We start from the raw sequence: 17658 nt of genomic DNA, 5'->3' as shown, positions 1-17658 counted from the left end.
TTTCTGGACATTGTCAAGGAACTTTAGCCTGTGCCCAGCAACTCCCTATGCCATGCCACTGTATGGCACACTTGGACATTTCCCCATCCACAGGCCAAGTATCACTCCTTTTCAGAAGCCAGGCTGCCTTTATTTGCTTTTTACCCCTTCCTGCTTAGAAAAATTTCCTCAATTCTCCATAGTCTCCAAGCTTCTCCTTTCATTACATTCATTGGCTAATTCTGCTATCACCTCAGTACATGGGTCATCACCCACATTTGTATGTACTTACATTTTCCAATTATTTTCTTAGTAGCTGTTTATCACTAACAGTTTTTCCCCTGCCTGAATTCTCTCCTAACCCACTCTGTCTCATTTCTTTATTCTTTCTTTGCGGAAAAAAAAAAAAGGTTAGTTTGTTTTGTTTTGTTTTGTTTTGTTTTAATAAAAGACACTCACTGTCTCATCCAGTCATTCATTTCACCGTCCTCCTTTATAATGGAACTGTTTTATTACCAGCACTCCTTTTTACAAATATCAGGGGAAATAAGCCTTTCTTATTCTCACAGTAATTCCTATGGTGAGCAAGTATTATTTTACTTTCTTTTCTTTTGAGTTGTGGCCAATTATCATTTTTCTCCATTGCCTCCTCCTTTATTTATGGGGGTTACAGTGTGATATGGGTGAGCCCGGAGTCAGGAAATGAAGCTCAGCATCCTTGTCCCCTTCCCATTCACCCTCAGGGTTTCCTACAGGGCATTAAAACATGTGAGGAGCGGGGACTGGTGGGACCCATTTAGGTTCCTGGCTGTCCTGATGTGCACCAGAATGATCCATCTAGAAGTGGAGACAGAACTTGCTTGTGCCCAAGGTTTCCCCATTGAACCTTGATCTGCTCCTTGAAGTGTTTTCTCCCTGTTCTTCTGCTATTGACATGGGCAAGTGCTGGATGTGGTGACTGCTGTGACTGCCAGAGGGGACCAGGCCAGATGATCCAGGCAGCTTCCTTGCTGTGTCCCAAGGCATGCTGGACATGGAAACCTTTGCTTCTTAGGGACACTGAAGTTGACTTCATATATAGGCTCTGAATGTACAGACTCAGTAGGGAAGACTGCAGAGGTGCTGAAGGCAGGGTGAGTTTCTGCAGATGTTGTTGATTTTTTCCATTCCACCTGACATAACCACGGTTCTGTCACAAACCTAATCCTTGTTTATATCTTGCATCTTCTGCTGACTCAAGAAGCAAGGTCTCCTCCTGGGTGCTCACCCAGAGTGGAGGGACCCTCTGTCTTACAGGACAATGTGTATCAGCCCCTGCCCCATGGCCCAGCAGAGTCAGGGGCCAGTCCCAGCCACCACTCTGGTGAACTTGGGGACCACACTCAGGCACAGGAAGCCAGACTACCAGGGAGGAAGTAAGTGGGGCAGCACTGATTTCCTGTGCCTTGGGAGCTGGACCTACACAATGCATCACACTTTTACTTGACTTCAGGATTAAAGCAGCTTCCTTAGCTATCCCATTTCTCTCCTTCCCTGACCGCTTGACTCCTCATAACATCTGAGCTTTGCCATCAGGCAATGAGCAATGTAACCAACATCTGGCAAGTGAAGTTCAGCCTCTCTCTCCTGACCTTCCCAGGGGAAGAACTGTCTGTCTGATGTGTAGTATTTCCATAGCGTGATTTACATTTGAGTGTGTTAAGCCAGAAGCTTCAAAACATTGTGGTATGTTCTTAATATAGCAACTGTGCAAAATGCACAGATAATTAAACTGAGGAGAACATCCAGGAAGACCAATGTGCTTCAACTTCCAAGTTCCTTAGGGGAGGGAAATCCAACATCGCTGTACATATGGAGAATCTATTGGTGGAGTCAGCTCGTTTGACTGCATCCCTGAGTACAGATAGAGAAGATGAATGCTCAAAAGCCCATGCACCCACTATACTTCTTCAGGAATTCACCTTCCCCAGTCTCAGCAAATGACGATGTAGCTCTTGTTAAGTTTAATTCATTTCCCTGCACTCACAGTTGGTGTATAAAATAGAACAGGATGACTTAATCCTATGCATCCGACCTAGCACTTTTATTGACTTTATTTATTTTTATTAACATTAGGTTTGCTAACAGAGGGTTTTTTAAATAAATGATTTTAATGTGTTTAGAAAATGTGCTACAAAAATAAGCATTCACTTAGCTTATTAAATATTTTCAGTGGTGAAGAAGTGACTTTGAGTGAGGATGGAAATAAACATCCTTATTCAGGAGAGATTTTTAAAAAGCAAACAGAACATAAGAATGCAGCTAAGCTAGTATGTCTTGGGAAATTATTTTTCCTTTTCCACATCAGCAATAACAGATCAAGAGCATTTCCAAGCACCAATTTCTGTAGGCTGCATGAAGGGAGATGGACATTTCTACAGTTGATTTGAAACTGGATGAACTAGAGCGCTTCAGAGGTTTACAGTCGAAAAGATAAATGGATTGTGTGAGCTGTCCAATTTCATTATGTGCCCTAGCCAAACTCTTTCTTTAATGTTTGATAGAATTATGATCAAATATTTCAAAATAAAAATGCTGACCTCTGTAGAAATTGTTGTTGACCTTGTCAAGGTAGGTTTAATGCTTTAAAAGAATACAAACAATCCCTCAGTGATATAAAACTTCAACAGACACTACCAAATCGAAATATATATAGAAGGCAGCTGGTTATTCACACTGGCCGGGTGCTTATCAAGCCCCATTGTCAGCTGAGTGTGAAATGGATTCCTGCCCAGAAAGCTGGCTCTGAAGCTTGCTTCATGTTCAAAGTTTGATTTGCCACATGTGATACAGTCAGGTGATTTAAAACACAATTGACTTTCTTGCAGAAGTTGACTACCCTGTTTCAAAATTATACACATCCCCGGAAACTGAAAAGCAAGCACTCATGAAGACCCCAAATACTTTAAGCCAAACATTTACAGTGCCGATTATCTGAATAAATTTGTCACATACTTTCTTAAAGTAGGGCACCTCACCTCCAACCCGGGGTGCTGCATAGAATGCCATATCTATGTCTTTTTTTTTTCTTTGCATTAAGACAAGGGTTTGAACCAAAGCCCTGGTCTTTGGGCACACAAACCCTCTTAACACCCTAGCATGTGCAATTCTCCTCTTGAGCTGCTTCAGTTTGTATTAATTTAGCACCAATCTCCAGTTGGAGAGCTCCATCTAATCTGGTCTCTGTATCCATCACTGCTGCATGTTATGTGCAAAAGGAAGGTGAAAAATCTGAGCCCCCAGTTCTGCAATAAAACCAAGATATATGTTTAACCTCAGTAATGTCATTGCTTGCTTAAATTGATTACAGATAATGACAATGAAATCCATCTCTGTTGCAGGGGCATCTCCCACAGGTTAAATGCCTTTGTGTTGAAAAATGAGAGTCTTCTGACTCTTTGCAAAGATGAGGGAAAGAAGAAAGAGTTGCCTGATTACCCAGGCTTCTTTGAGGCTGTGGGAGCATGATTTGCTATGGCCTTTATCAGGTAACTGGTACTGATATAGCCAGTGCTGCTAATCCGTGGAGATCCAAGTGCCAAATACACCCAGCCCCAGTGATCTGGAGTTCAGGTGGAGTGGGAGAAGCTGAAGCCATCATGACCTTGAAAGTTGGGATTTGCTTTAAAGCACAGATGCTTCCCTCCGCTGCTTGTATGAAAGTGATGTCCCTAAGCCAGTGCAAAGTCCTCCTGTGTATGGGCATTTTCCTTCTGCTCTGCTTATCTATCCTCCATATTTTTCTCATCTATACGTATAAATTTCATAGATGCTTCGTGCATGAGGAGATACGAAGCTACCAAATAGATCACTAATAGCTTCAAGACATTGAGGGTCATTTAAAGGGCTAGTGAATCCGATCTTCACAGATGGGAATGGCTTTTCTTCTGCTCTAAAGGAACTGAATTTGCTTGAAAGTTGCTTGTTTGGGTTCACATAAGTGAACACCTTTTTATTGCACAAGTCCTTCTGAGTTAGTGTCTCATAAGTTTGCTCTAAATTCCCAGAAAATTTTTTAAAAAAAGTCAAAACTGTCAAATTTGGGATGTATTTTCATTAAAACTATATTAACCCACAGCATGCAGCTCCTGATGATACCATAAAATTTTTCATGGAGGTAAGAGTAGCCTCCTGAAAACACAGTATTTGCTGGAGTAAGCACATAGCGAAGCAAGCAGCCAGCCAAGATTGTCTTCAGGAGTGTCTTGTAAAGGTCAAACCAGATTTGATGTTGTGTTAGGATTTGGGAGAAACCCAAAGAAAGATAATAGAGGAAGGATCTTTTTCTTCCAATAATCCAAAAACAAATCTAGAAAGTTTAAATAAAGAATAATAAAAGTTGCATGTGCAAATTGACTTGGGGCAACTTTTTAACTTGCTTCAGTGCAAGATGTTTTCATGGCTGATTAGATGAGCTGGCAGTGACTTTGGCAGTGCTACAAAAGCCATTTTTACATCAGTCAGCATAAGGAATTCCACACTTTCCATCAAATCCCTCCAAAAAATAATTCTTCTTTCCCTTCCAATCCAGGTTTGCTTCTGTGGTTGGCCAGATCTTCTCACTCAGTTCATGCTCCTGGCCACAGTTCAGTTGGACTCAAGGGTGGCTTGAGTCCTCACATGAGGTTACCCTGTGTGATCTTATGCTCAGAAAGATATCCCAGGGGGGATATGTGAGGATTTTGACCACTTTTCTTTGGAAATCCTGTGCTTGTGCATGCACAGATCAGTGCTCTGGTACACAGGAGGTACACTGGGGGACACAGGACCTGGCACAGATGCTCCATGCAGTGAATGTGCATCGAGCCTTCACATCCAGACTGCACAGCTCAGAGATGCAGACTCTTGGGGGATCCCACGAAGAAATACTTTACAGTGTGGTGCTCCTGATGGCACCCCATGAAGTCAGAACATACAGGGACATCAGTTTGAATGCCAGGCACAGCATCCTTTCCCTCTCCTCAGCCCTGCAGGAGACAGAGAGGCAGATTCTCATGTGGGATGTAGTGCACTAAGGCACCAAACCTCCTTGTACATGAGGTCTATGGACAAAAAATAGGTGATCAGAACCAGGGCCAGCCCCAAACCTGGGGTTTTCCTTCTGCCATCCTCAGCACATCTGCCAGGCTCCTTCTTTAATATATGTGAGGACATTAGCTATGCCCAGTGGAGACAGAGAAGGAATGGAGTGGGCAGAGGGCTAAGGGAGGGAAGAGGGAAATTCTGAGGCTTTTGTCGTGGATGAGAGGAAGATCTGAGTATAGATCAGATTTCCTGTCCCAGTACCAGTTGCAGCTGGCTGGCTTCTATGGATGCAGTCACCTGAAAACTCTGCTGGATTTGCGGGATGATACAGATGGCAACAGAGAGGAATGGGGTCACTGGGCATTGACACAGACCCCTTCTGAATGGGGGAAGAGTGCAGCTGCCTTTGCATCAGAGAAGAAAGGTAGGAGGAATGCTAGACATCTAAAAGTGTCTTTTTCATCCCACCAACTGCCTCTCATTTTGGTTTTGACATGAATTTGCCATGCAGATTTGGCCTGCTCATACTTCTTGCTTTCTGTGACTGCAAAATTATTTAAGCAGATTCCAACTGCTAATATGTAGGGGAATTAGAGAGTATCAGCAATGCCTTCTGACTTAAGATATGGAGTGTCAGGTATCAGCTGAACCCAGAAATGCAGCTATCTATAAATATTTCTGAGGCAACTTGTCAGTAGGGTGTTTCTAATCCTTTTACCAAACAGATTTTTTTAGAAAACTCGGGAATTTTTTTTTTTTGCCTATTTCTCTCTGACCCTAATAAATCGTAATTCCCACAACTTGCGGGTTTTGACTTTCCAAGAAAAAACGTCAGTGGCACTCTGTCACCACCCCCCACATTCCCGAGGCAGTTGCTGGAGGCAAGTTGTCTCATTTGCTTATGTAAATGAAGGAAAGAGATTTTTAGAGCCAACCCCTGACTCTGGGAAGGAGGTGCTGCCTGTGCCAGCACGAGCAATGCTCCTGCCTCCAGTCCCCAACACTGATGGAGTTCAGCTGCTCTGTGATAAAAAATAAGACGCTCCCTCTCCAGGCATTTTGCATTTCAATGAATAATTTTTCACCCAACTACATCCCCGCCTGCTTTGATTATGTGCACTCCATGTATTGACATAATAACGTGGAATTGAGGAATAGAGGATCTATCCCATAAGGGAAATTGCAGCCCCTAAAGCCCCAAGCCTTCAGCCTGAGCAGTTTTGTACAGTATTATTACCCTGTATTCAGATGACACAATTACCAAAAGGGCTGCTACTGGGTATTTACACAACATTGTATGGAGTGACTTCGGATTTGTCTTTTCTTGGAAATTCGTGAAATGGGTTAAACAAGAGGATGATAGAGCTGTTGGCAGACCCCATTTGACAAGAGGAGAATTGCAAGTGAGGGACAGTTCAGTGGCCCCTGGATGAAAGAATTTCATGTTCCATGTACAAGGAAGCAGAGGAGGGAAGGAGTTACAGTCTGGTAGCTATTATGGGGTAATGCACTGCTTAATGCATATGGGTGAGTATGGAGCATTTGCTGGCTTTCAGCAGATAAGGCTGCTGGCCAGTAAGTATCAATGCCCTGAGGAACAGAGGCAGAACACACAGGGCCTGTATGGGTTTCTTTACTGGCCTTATCTCCCTGGTGTTGGAAGATATGGTTGTGACTGGTTTTAGTAGATGATCTAATTCATGGGGAGGACCTGGAGTTTGCTTATTAGCAAATGCTAATAGTCGGTGGAGGGGAAGAATTGTGTGTGAAGCACAGTTTGGCACTTTCATTTCCTCCTGATTACACCGCCTAAGGCTCAAGCAGACCCAAGAAAAAGCGCTGTTCCCTGCCTGGTAGGACTGCGCTGGGCACAGCCACGGGAGGAATTGCTCTGCATTCATGCAAACTGTTCCTTTTCCACCTCACCTCTCATTCTGATGGACTGGCCACACTGCACACATTCCCCAGCCTACACTGCAATTCAAGCCACCGAAAATATGTTTTTCAAACATTCGGCCTTTGAATGTTGAGCAAAATTTGACCAAATCAATAGGACTTAAGAGAGTGGTTTAAACTAAACATACTTCATGGTCCATCCTGCAGAAACCAAACCTGCTCACAGCTAAATACCAGTGGTTTGAGTCACGGAGCCTGTGCCTGGCCACAGCTGGGTTCTAGCACAAAATCAGTGCTGAGCACCAGTCCTGCAGGCAATCTTTAGCATTGCACCACTCGGCTTAGCAGTGTCTCATCTCTGCATTCTTGTGCTATATTGCACTCGTAAGTCTCTCCAGCTAGGAGACAGTGGATGGTAGCAGTGTTTTTAACCTTAATGAGCGAGGCATTGCTTGGTGTGAGTTGGGTACCTGGTTACCACAGCTCAACATGTGTCTCTGCTGGATGGATTTGGGTGGCATGTGTCTGTCCATATGTTGAAACTATACATTACCCAGAAACCTTCTGCTGCAGAGAATTAGGGACAAGCTATGACATGGGGAGGGGGAACAGATAGGCTTGTTTGACAGTTAATAAAACAATGAAATATACTTTGTGTGTGCCTGAGTTTCTAGGGACACACCAGCAGCTGCTAATACCTTGTCATCTGTTTTTTATTCATGGCACTGCTGGACTGTGGATAGATAATCTCTCTCTATAACTCACTCATTTCTAAGCTTAATGGGAAGCTGTCATAGAGAAACATCCTTCTCTGCCAAAAGTGGGCAGTCTGTCTTTCCACTGGGGGAACACATGATTCCAGAGTTCCTCACACTGCTCAAATCCCAGTAACATTGTCTTTTAATTATATTGAATATTTAATACTGGAATGCTTGTGTTTCTGCTGTATTTCCCACAATGACTGATGTAAACAGCCCATTCTGTCTCTGTCAGACAGAGGCACTCCATCCCTCTGGTCATCTTCATGACCCTCCTCTGGACCCACTCCAACAGGTCCATGTCTTTGCTGTACTAAGGGCTTCAAAGCTGGATGCAGCACTCCAGGTGGGATCTCACCAGAGCAGAGTAGAGGGGAAGAATGACCTCCCTCGACCTGCTGGCCACACTTCTTGTGCTGCAGCACAGGACACGTTTGGCTTTCTGAGCTGCAAGTGCTGAATCGTGCCCAGCTTTTCTTCCACCAGTACCCCCATGTCCTTCTCCACAGAGCTTCTTTCAATCTCTTCATTCCCCAGCCTGTCTCTGGGGAATACCAGATACCAGGGGTTCCCCTAATCCTGTATCTTGCACTTTACCCTGTTGAACCTCATGAGGTTCCCATGGACCTGCTTCTCAAGCTTGTACAAGTCCCTTTGGATGGCATCCCTTCCCTACAGCTTGGTGTCAAGCTTATCCCAGTCTATAAGATATCCTTCTCCCCAGAAGCCCTCTTCCTCCTCCTCTCTTATCCTGTGGCTAACACATGCCCATGTCAGTATTATCACTAAACCTGTGTGACAGTGGCTGGTGTTAGGAGGCACTAAAATGGCGTTTTCATGTCACCTTGAGCAGCAAAGTCTTGCTCTGCATCACCTGTATCTCACATCCTCCTTTTCCTCTTTGCAGCACTGGGGAGGTGTCCCATGAGCAGACCCCAGCCTGCTCCCACAGTGGGTACAGCAGCCCATAAATACCATCAAAGAGCCATGAAACATTTTGACATTGAATCATTTTGAATCATAATTCCTCATGCAGCTTCCCTTTCCCAAGGAGCTTTCAGGCTTGTCCTTCCCCTCCCTACTTGCCTTCAGTGCTCTCTGTGCTCTGCTGTTGTTCAGGGGAGTTGCCATCATGTCTAATTGGGAAGAGACACCTGTAGAGTGCCTCTGTGCAGAGATAACTGGAGTGCATGGAAGAGAGACTCATCCCCTGTGGTTAATTTGCCAGTGCTGAGTGGTCCTTTAAATAGGGACAAGGAGATACAGACAGATCTTGGACGTGGCGTGCATTGAAGTTTTCTTGGTGCAGTTTTTGCCAGCACAGGCTGTGCCTGTAGTCTAGGGTGTGGAGTGGGATCTTTAGGCAATGGGGAGTTGCAGTGAGACATCACTTGGAGTGCAGCCAAGGATGATCCCATATGGACCTTCTTGCATTGCCTTTGGTGCTTTTTCATCATCTTTTGTCATGGCAAGTTCAAGTCACAGAGCTGCTACTAAGGCTCAGGCCTTTCCCTGCCACCTCCTGACAGCACTAATAAAGCTCTCCCTTTCCTCCAAGTCATTATTTGAACAAACTTCAGCTGTTTTGGAGGGCAAGGAGGGAATGAGTTCACTGCTTCAAGCCTGCAGGGTTGCAAAGAGCCCCAGCCATGTCTTCACTGTGCTCCTCACTGCTGAGGCTTTGTGGATGCATGGCATTATCATTTCAGACAAACCTCTCCAGCATGGCCCAGGGAGCAGGGAAGGATGTCTGGGTCATTCCACTAATAAGGAGGCAGCCCCTAATGAGTCCATCTCTGCTCCCCTGTCTCTCCAAGAGGGAAGGAAGAAAACTCAGAGTGCTCTGAAGTCAGGCTTGACTTCACAGCACAGTTGTCTGCTCTGCAGAGTATCAGGAATCTTCTTGACAACGTTTGGTGCCATCATAACTGGCAAGTGGATCCTGACATTTTAAGTTTTGTAGAAAATGTCATATTTGCAAGTCCAGGAAGTCCAGGCTGCAAAATGTAACTTTTTCCAGGCTGGAGTAGGATTTGGGGAGTACAAGTAGGGATCCAGAGCCAGGAAAGCACCCAGGTTACTGCCATACAGGGAAGCCTCAGGGACAGGATTTGGCTTATAAATGGCCAGTGTCTGTGCCAGAGACTCAGATACACTGGAGTGGGAGTCCCTCAGCCTTTCCTCCTGGCAAGAGTATGCACTTTCCAGGAGCAGGCTCTTCTTCCCCAGGGCCACAGCTCCAGTGTGCTGGGACCACAACTGGGTCCCTGCTGATTTCTTTAGTAACAATAGCAATTGATTTACAGAGCACTGTTCTTTACATGCCTTTCTGCAAAGAGGGTCCCGTAGCAGGAGGGAGCAGCAGGAGATTCCCTAGCTGTATAATGCTGCTCTGACAATCTACCCCACCAGCAAAGTATGTTCAGCCCTCACTGGTCCAGACAAAGGATTTCATCTGGTGTTCGTCATCCCAAGTTCAGGCCAGCCAGCTGCAGCTATGACAGCCCCACAGGCTGCATTTTGTGATACAGGTTCATGGAGGATGCCCAGGAAGGTGTAGGTAGGCAGGAGATGAAGAGCAGCAGATGCAGAGGAGTCTCCACACTTGCTTGGGCAACTCACAGAGTGACACAGTCCAGCTCTGTAGCTGTGCATCATTGAGGACATGGTTCAGTTTCTACTCAGAATGCCACGTGTTATTCTGATTTATTTCTGTGGGATGCACAAGGTGCATCTTGCTGACCATTCAGTTGAATTGAATCCAGAAGATCCCAGGCCCTCTTTCTATTGATTTCCCTGCTCTCAGAGACCAGTCCCCATCTCCTTCAATATGTCTGTGATGGAAGTTTTATTAATGCAAAATTTTCCCTCTGGAAAATGAAGTCCAGAAATTAATAATGAATTAAAACAACTTGCCACAGGCATTGCTAATGAGCTCTTTGTCTGCGCAGCTCCCATGAAAGGAGGTCATTGCTCAGCCGTTCCCATCGCGAATGGCAAGAAGATTAACCGTTAACATCGGGCGTGTGGGTCTCTCCTGAGACAGCGGGACAGGCTGCAGCTCAGCTTCTGCCTGCCCGGCTTTTCCTGCCTTATCCCTGCTGGGCAGGTTTGTCTCGAGGAGTCTTTACTACCTGGAGAAGACACCTTCCTCCCCTCCTCTCCAAACACTCAGGTTGCCTGTCTGTGTTGGGAGAACACCCGAGTCATTCCACTGGAAAGGACAATAACCTTGCAGAGCTTAAGGGGAGAGCAGAAAGTAATCTTGGAGAGGACTAGCAGGGCTTAACTTCACTGCCATAAGCCTCTTCAGGGACTCTGGCCCAGAAACTAACCTGGCACCACTCCAATGCTGGGTCTGCATCTATTGTTCTTTTCCCTTATCTTGCAAGGCAAAGGGTTATCCTGCCTTATCTGCTACCACAGGCTTTGGAGGAGGTCCCACTGCAAGGGCACTGGAAATCGTGCCCCTGCCAAGCCTCAGGGGGCTGTGCTGGGAGAGGAGCATCTGCTTCTCGGCAACAGACATGGGAAAGTTGTCACACCATGCTGACCACCTCCCCTTGGCTTTTTCAGCCTGGTCTCACTCAGCAGAAATAAGGAAGAAGCATGTTGCATTTACCCATCCTGGGAAGGATGACTGAAGGCAGGCAGTTTTGGGTGCTGCTCCTCACTGGATAGCTGGGGGTGGATACAGCAGTGCATGGGGAAAGGAAAGTGGAGCATCACTTCTCCATGATGTGAACAGCAGAAGGAACTTTCTCCCTTGTCCAGTGTCCCTTGTGGCAATGTTGTCTGACTGCAGCAGAGGGGCCCACACCTTCCCCATGTCCACAGACAGCCTCTTACACATCAACTCTTTACTGCTCTGTCCTGCTTTCTTGCAAAAGCTCTAGCTTTAACTTTCATGTGCTTAACCTAGACATGGGAAAACTCTGCTATGTTTGAGGCATGATGTTTCACTACTCTTTCCTACCCCTGCCCTCTCAGGTGGGACACCCAGCCAGCCTGACTGATGGCTCACTCCCTTGCTTGGCAGCACAATTGCTTGTTTGTCAAATAACTGAGTCACGCAGAGCACTGGGCACCAGGCAGTGACAGTCACGCTGCTCCCAGCCTGCAATACGCTCCAGCATGGGGATTGCCTGGATTCACCTCCACCAACTGTCCCCACTATGGCCTTGGCCATGGAGGAGTCAGTCGTGCCATGCATTCCCACCCCTCCTCTTGTGGTAGCTCTGAGTTGGGAAGAAACCTCTTTCTGGTGCAGAGAGAATTTGGCCCAGCCAGAAGAAAAGGGAGCAGAAACCCTTGGGCAAGGGCAGGAGAAAAGCAAGGCTTCAAACTGTACATTGACAGGAGGAAACAAACCCCTCTTCCTCTCTCTCCTTTAAAAGTTTTGCTTGTTTGTTAAGCTTAAAACTCACCCAATGCCCCCAGTAACTACCTGCACTGAGCCTGTGTATCTCTGAATTCACCTGGCAGTCTTGTCATCCTCTTCATCACAATATTTGTGTATATCCAAAGTCAAACTGTTGCTTGTCCTTAAAATGCTCTGACAAAGTGAGGTTCATCTTACAGGAGACCGGGATGCTGTAAATGTCCATCCCACACAGCACAATGTCAGGAAAGAAGTATCTGAGGAGCCCCCAGTGAGACTGGTGTAGTTGGTGTGCTCTTTGCTTGAGTCTTTGATGGGACTCAAGGAGACAGGGGACCTGACCACAATCCCATGCCTGGGTCTCTCATCTCTGAGCACCATTTGGGAGCTTGTTCAGGAGTGAAGGTCAATGCAGACACCAGTGCTGTCATAGCAGAGCCTCCAACAGTTGTGCCTGAGAAGTCTGACTTTGGAATTAGAATGAAGCTGGTCGCATCCTACCTATTTGTTATCTGCCAGGCTGTTCCTCCTACACAGGAGTTTAGGGATATTTTCAGAGAGTCTGAGTCTTATGAATCTGTTTGGAAGTTAGGTACAAATCAGGCTTTTTTTCTACTATAGCTGTGTTTGTGTTTATAGAGCAGTTGATTAGGACAGCAGGGTTCTGATATCCCTGCCACCCATTTTCTGCACAGCATCATAATTTCACCTCCATTTAACAACAGGTTTATGTCTGGGGTAACTGACTCAGCTGCTTGGCGGACTCATTGGGGCAGTCAAGCCTGCAGACAGTTTTATTTTCACTGAGGTTTGCAGCACAGAGATTTGTAGACCAAATCCTTATGAGTGGCCACCAGGGAACATTGTTGGGATCTCTGACCCCAGCTGTGCCAGTGCTGCTGTAACAATTGCAGCTCAGGGATCTGGGGCTATTACAAGGCTGCAGTTACCCGGATCCTTTGTACCCCTGTTTCCTACAAGTGACAGTGAGGACGAGAGCTGTGCTATTGCCAAGGCTTCAGAAATCTGGTTGGCAAAACCGGAGCCCAGCAGAGCAGATGAAAATTCATAGAGGCAGGAGAATACATTAGAGTTGAAAGAAAAATAAGGTTTTGCAGAAAAGGTAGCAATGAACCATCCTCTGTTTCTCTGAGCTTGGCTTTTATTGTCTTACAAAGAGTATTTTGAAAGTATTTTTGAAAGTATTTTATGTGCTACTTTCCTGTCTTTCCTTCCAAGTGCCTAAATTTGAGGATGTATTCTTATCTCTATATGACAAGCAATAGTGAATGGGAAACTATTTTGTTCTGTCATTTACTTCTCATTTGGTCCCGTCACATCCTATCTTTTGGCACTATGTATTTTCTTAGTGTTATAAGCATATATCTATGCTGTGTGTGAGAGAGTGGGTGTCAGAATTGTGTTTGCAAGGGCCCTTGATAAAAAGCTTTAACAACTAAAATTATCAGAGAGGCAGGAGTGGGCTGGTCCTGGTAGATCCAAGCACTGGCAGGCAGCAGATCATCTGTCTGCAGAGACATTAAGTGCTGAATAGGTCAGAATTGCCAGGTTTTTAGTATTTACCTAGGAGGGAAACTACTGCTCATTTCAAGGAGCTAATGTTCCTTGCAGATTTAGCTTGAACACCAGAGGGAACATAAAAGCAACAGCTGTGGAGTAGTTTCAAGGATAGTGTTTTCCTCCTCAAGCACAGTGCAGTTCTATCCAATTCTCCTCATTAATCACTTTCTTTCATTTTTGTTTTTCAGCCAAAGCTTTTGGCCAAGGAGCTGCTTGACTTGGTGGCATCTCATTTCAACCTGAAGGAGAAGGAGTACTTTGGAATTGCATTCACAGATGAAACGTAAGTGTGAAAAATCAAATACTTAAGAGGCAAACCTTGGTAACAGAAAATCTTGGTGTAGAAATACTGTGTACAGTAAAGTCCTAGACCAAGGTCTAGGGAGGCATGGACCAAATTACCACAAAATTTGAGGTTTTGTCTCAGGACAGGCCATAGCTACCCCCAGATTAAATTACAAGAATAAAATTTGCACTGGAGAAACATTAAAGGTCTGCCAAAGGCTATGATTAGTCCCAGACTGTGACCCCTCAGTGCTACTGCACCATCTTGTTACATTTTTCCAGCTGTTTTCTCTCAGGAGTTACACCATCCTTGGCATATGGACTGTGTCTTGTATGGACACCCACCTTGGTTTGCAATCGATTTTTTTTCTTTATATGTTAACCAGGAAGAGGCTTCCCACATCTAAATCATTTCAAAAGAACAAGATTTTCAAGCCAATGCTGTATGCCCAGAAGAGCTGAGTCAGCAGTATTGCTGTCACGAGCCAGTTCCACTCTCCTGCTGAAGTGGCAGGGAAATGTAAATTATCTGCTGGAATAACGATTCAGGATTGGGTAATCAGAGGCTGCTGGATAATTGTACAAACATATCCGCATTCATCTCGGCAGCAATCACCCCTCTAAAGTCAATTCCTTTGGCAAACACCTGCCTTGGACAGCCTGAGGCCATCTCAGGACACAGCTCCAAGGATGGAGGAATGCTCAGCAACAGGCATGTGCAGAAGCAGAACCTGAATCAGATGAGATCCCAGAATTCATCCCAGCTCACTGACACGAGTAGCTCAGCCCTGTTGATCTCCAACCCAACACAAATTAATGAGATTAATCCTTCAAGGAGGAACAGTAGGATGCACTTGCCTTTTATAAAGCAGGAGTAGGAAATTTCTCCCACCAGTGTATTTATTCTTAGAGAGAGCAAGTTACTCAGTGGGTGATGTCTGAGAGGCACAGAAAAGCCATGAAGGGAAGACAAAGCACATTAGGAGATGAAAATGTTCCCTTAACAGTCCCAAGAGCACAGGTGAGAAACAAGGCACGTCTCAAACTGTAAGCAGAGAGCAGCTGAGCAAGTCCCAGCTCTTAGTTCAGCTGGGGGGGCACAGGGCTCCCCTGGGAGTGCAATGGAAGCTAATGGGGAGGTTTTAGCAATTAGAGAGAGCCTAGCCTCCCCTGGAACTTCCAAGTTTAACTGGGTGAGGAAAGATCTAGGTTAGCAAAGGGAGGAAGTGTGAAAGCTGACAGGTTGTCAAGGCAGAGGTTGAAGTAACAGATGCACATGGATGTGCACTGTCCAGGCAGGATTCAAAGGGTTAGGTGATGGCATCCACTCACTTGGTCACCTTCAGACCTGTAGATGGAGCAGGATGCTTTTCAGGAGATGCTCAGCCAGCCCAGATGAAAGATTTGGGGTCACCCTCACTAAAGCAAGGAACTGCAGCCCAGAAAGTAAGCAAGCAAGCAGTAAGCAGTACTGCAGCCAAAGCAGTAAGTCGTAGCTGGTCTGAAGCTGGTCTGAAGCCCTTCTGCTGTCCCATAGTGACTCTGACATTTGCACTGAGGCTTCTTCAGTGCTATGAAAATTACCCTGACAAAAGTATTTCTTCTTCAGTTGTAAAATGCTTTGAAGAGAGTAGGCACAAACAGCAATTGTTTTATTTGACTGAACACAGCCAAAGAATATACTTGGGGCCTTTGCAGAGTCTTAGAAATAGCTGTCCCAAGCCAACTTCAGAAAATAAACTGGGCTGTCTATACCACAGATCTTAGCCTGCAATGTGAAATGGAAGTTTGTTTTTACTACTTTTTGAAGAAAGGGAATTTTTCAGTCTCTTAATGTGTGTTTGCAGGGCACATAACTCAGACCTTTACCTAAGACAGACCAGGAATGTAAAAAGAAACCCTTTAATTCTGTGACACTGGCCCTCAGGGATTTCTTTCTCTTCACTCTCCAGTGAGTTTCCATGTGCTTTACTTGAAGGGGACTCATAACCAGCTAAAACAGAACAAGCCTGGTTCATAAATGTAGTCTGAGGTTGGCTAAATTGCAAGTTTAGAAAGAAGAAAAGCCACTAAAGTATTAAATCAATTCTTCTATTTAAGAGTAAAAGCTCTATGAGAGTAATTTATTTAGAAATTATTTGGACTGGGGATTTCCATTCATTAGTTGCGCTCTATCATGACAACCTTAGAAGAAAATCAATAGGAACAACCTTTCCGTTGGCAACTTAATAGTTTCTTGTGATAATATAGGGTCATTACTGCATTCAGCGTGACTAAAATTAGATTGTCAGACTATTATGGGGGGGAGAATAACGCCTCCTATTTTAATGATCATAGGAACGTTTTATAGCATGAGCCATTAACTGTGGGAGAGCACAGGTCAAAAGGGTGTCCCTGTACAGCATGAGGGGCCAAGCTTCACAGGAAGCTAGAAGAGCAATATCCTGCTTGATTAAAAGTGAAAAGGGATGGGGAAAGAGCTTGGGTTTTAGTTCAGCTTGTTATGAAACTCCACTAACTACCCTTTCCCTTCGTATCAGCTCCTTCAGCATTCACTGAGAGCAAGTGGCCAGGATTAACCTTCTATTCACTGCAGAAGCCCTATCAGGGCCATGGGCAGGGTGTCCACATCCCTTGCTTGTCCTTAGATCTGAGTCACCTGCTCCATTGAGAGCTACCAACTTCTGCATCCCACAGCTCCCCACAGAGCAGGGTAGCACCCTTCCCTGGAATACCCTCTCATCCCTGGGAGCTGGGGGGAAGCCTGTTTCCACCCTCCAGCCATGTAGCAGAGCCAGAGTGAGGGAGCAGGTGTCCCACATCCTGGTTGAACAGCTGGTCCAGTGGAGGATGCAACTCTCAGAATAATGTCCTGCTCTGGCACTAGACCAGTTTCTTTATCACCAAGTCCACTGTGTTGCAAAATTTGTACAGTTACACTCTTACGGCCCCATGAGCTTCTCACTCCCTTCAAAAGTAATTGAGAAAACCTGTAAGCTTAAAGGGTTTTTGTTTCTCTTGCAATTGATGGAAATATAAATAGTTTATATGGTTTCTATTATGTTAATTGGTCTTTCTCAATGTCTGTTAAATTCAGAATGAATCTGACACTGAAAGGGTGTGAGTTGGTTTATTGGTCCAAACACCTTTATAACACAAATCAATGTGGATCCACTTTTCAGAAAACTGGACACTAAGCAGTAAAACCACATAAACAGAACCACCTGGAGGCAAAGTACTCATTGATGTGTTACTCTTAACGTATAAAAGAAAAGAGAACTACTGCATACAATCAACAAAATGGACCCTGGGCACCAAAATCCATACTCAGTCTGTATCCTAAATGGACCCAGGTTTTTTTCCTAAAAGTGATTATGTGGTTGTTATTGACACACCAGTTTAACTGCCAACATGAGTACAACCAACAGAGGAAAATTATCTGGCTTCCAGTATTTGACCTCCCTATAGTTTCCCCAATCATTTGCACCATAATTTCTGAATGCACTGATAGAAAATCTGAATGAACAAATCGGTGGTGATAATGAAACAAAAGCTACTTTGTGTCTCTAAATTGAACCGTGAAGGAAATCCAGCTAGACATGGGCATGTATGAATGGGATCCCAGTTCAAGCTGCCTAAATTGGTCCATGAAAACTGTCAGGATTACTACATGCCTAGGGTTATATTCCCATACTTTTCCCTGTCTTACATGGG

General features: G+C 45.1%; 1 protein-coding gene across 7 annotated transcripts in view; it reads left to right on the top strand.

Annotated features, from left to right (window-relative positions):
- FRMD4A (FERM domain containing 4A) overlaps positions 1-17658 on the top strand; it is a 357979-nt gene that overhangs the window by 248200 nt on the left and 92121 nt on the right. For all 7 annotated transcript variants that reach the window (XM_066182742.1, XM_066182743.1, XM_066182745.1 and 4 more), the window contains one exon: positions 13848-13942. In XM_066182742.1, the coding sequence (XP_066038839.1) occupies positions 13848-13942 (95 nt within the window). The remainder of the gene's footprint in view (positions 1-13847; positions 13943-17658) is intronic.

This window comes from Chamaea fasciata, unplaced genomic scaffold (assembly GCF_029207755.1).
Source record: "Chamaea fasciata isolate MVZ Bird 193981 ecotype frontalis unplaced genomic scaffold, bChaFas1.0.hap1 SCAF_5, whole genome shotgun sequence".
NCBI classification, from domain to species: Eukaryota; Metazoa; Chordata; class Aves; order Passeriformes; family Sylviidae; genus Chamaea; species Chamaea fasciata.
Note: the sequence above shows the minus strand (reverse complement) of the source record. Positions and strands in the feature narration are given on the sequence as shown.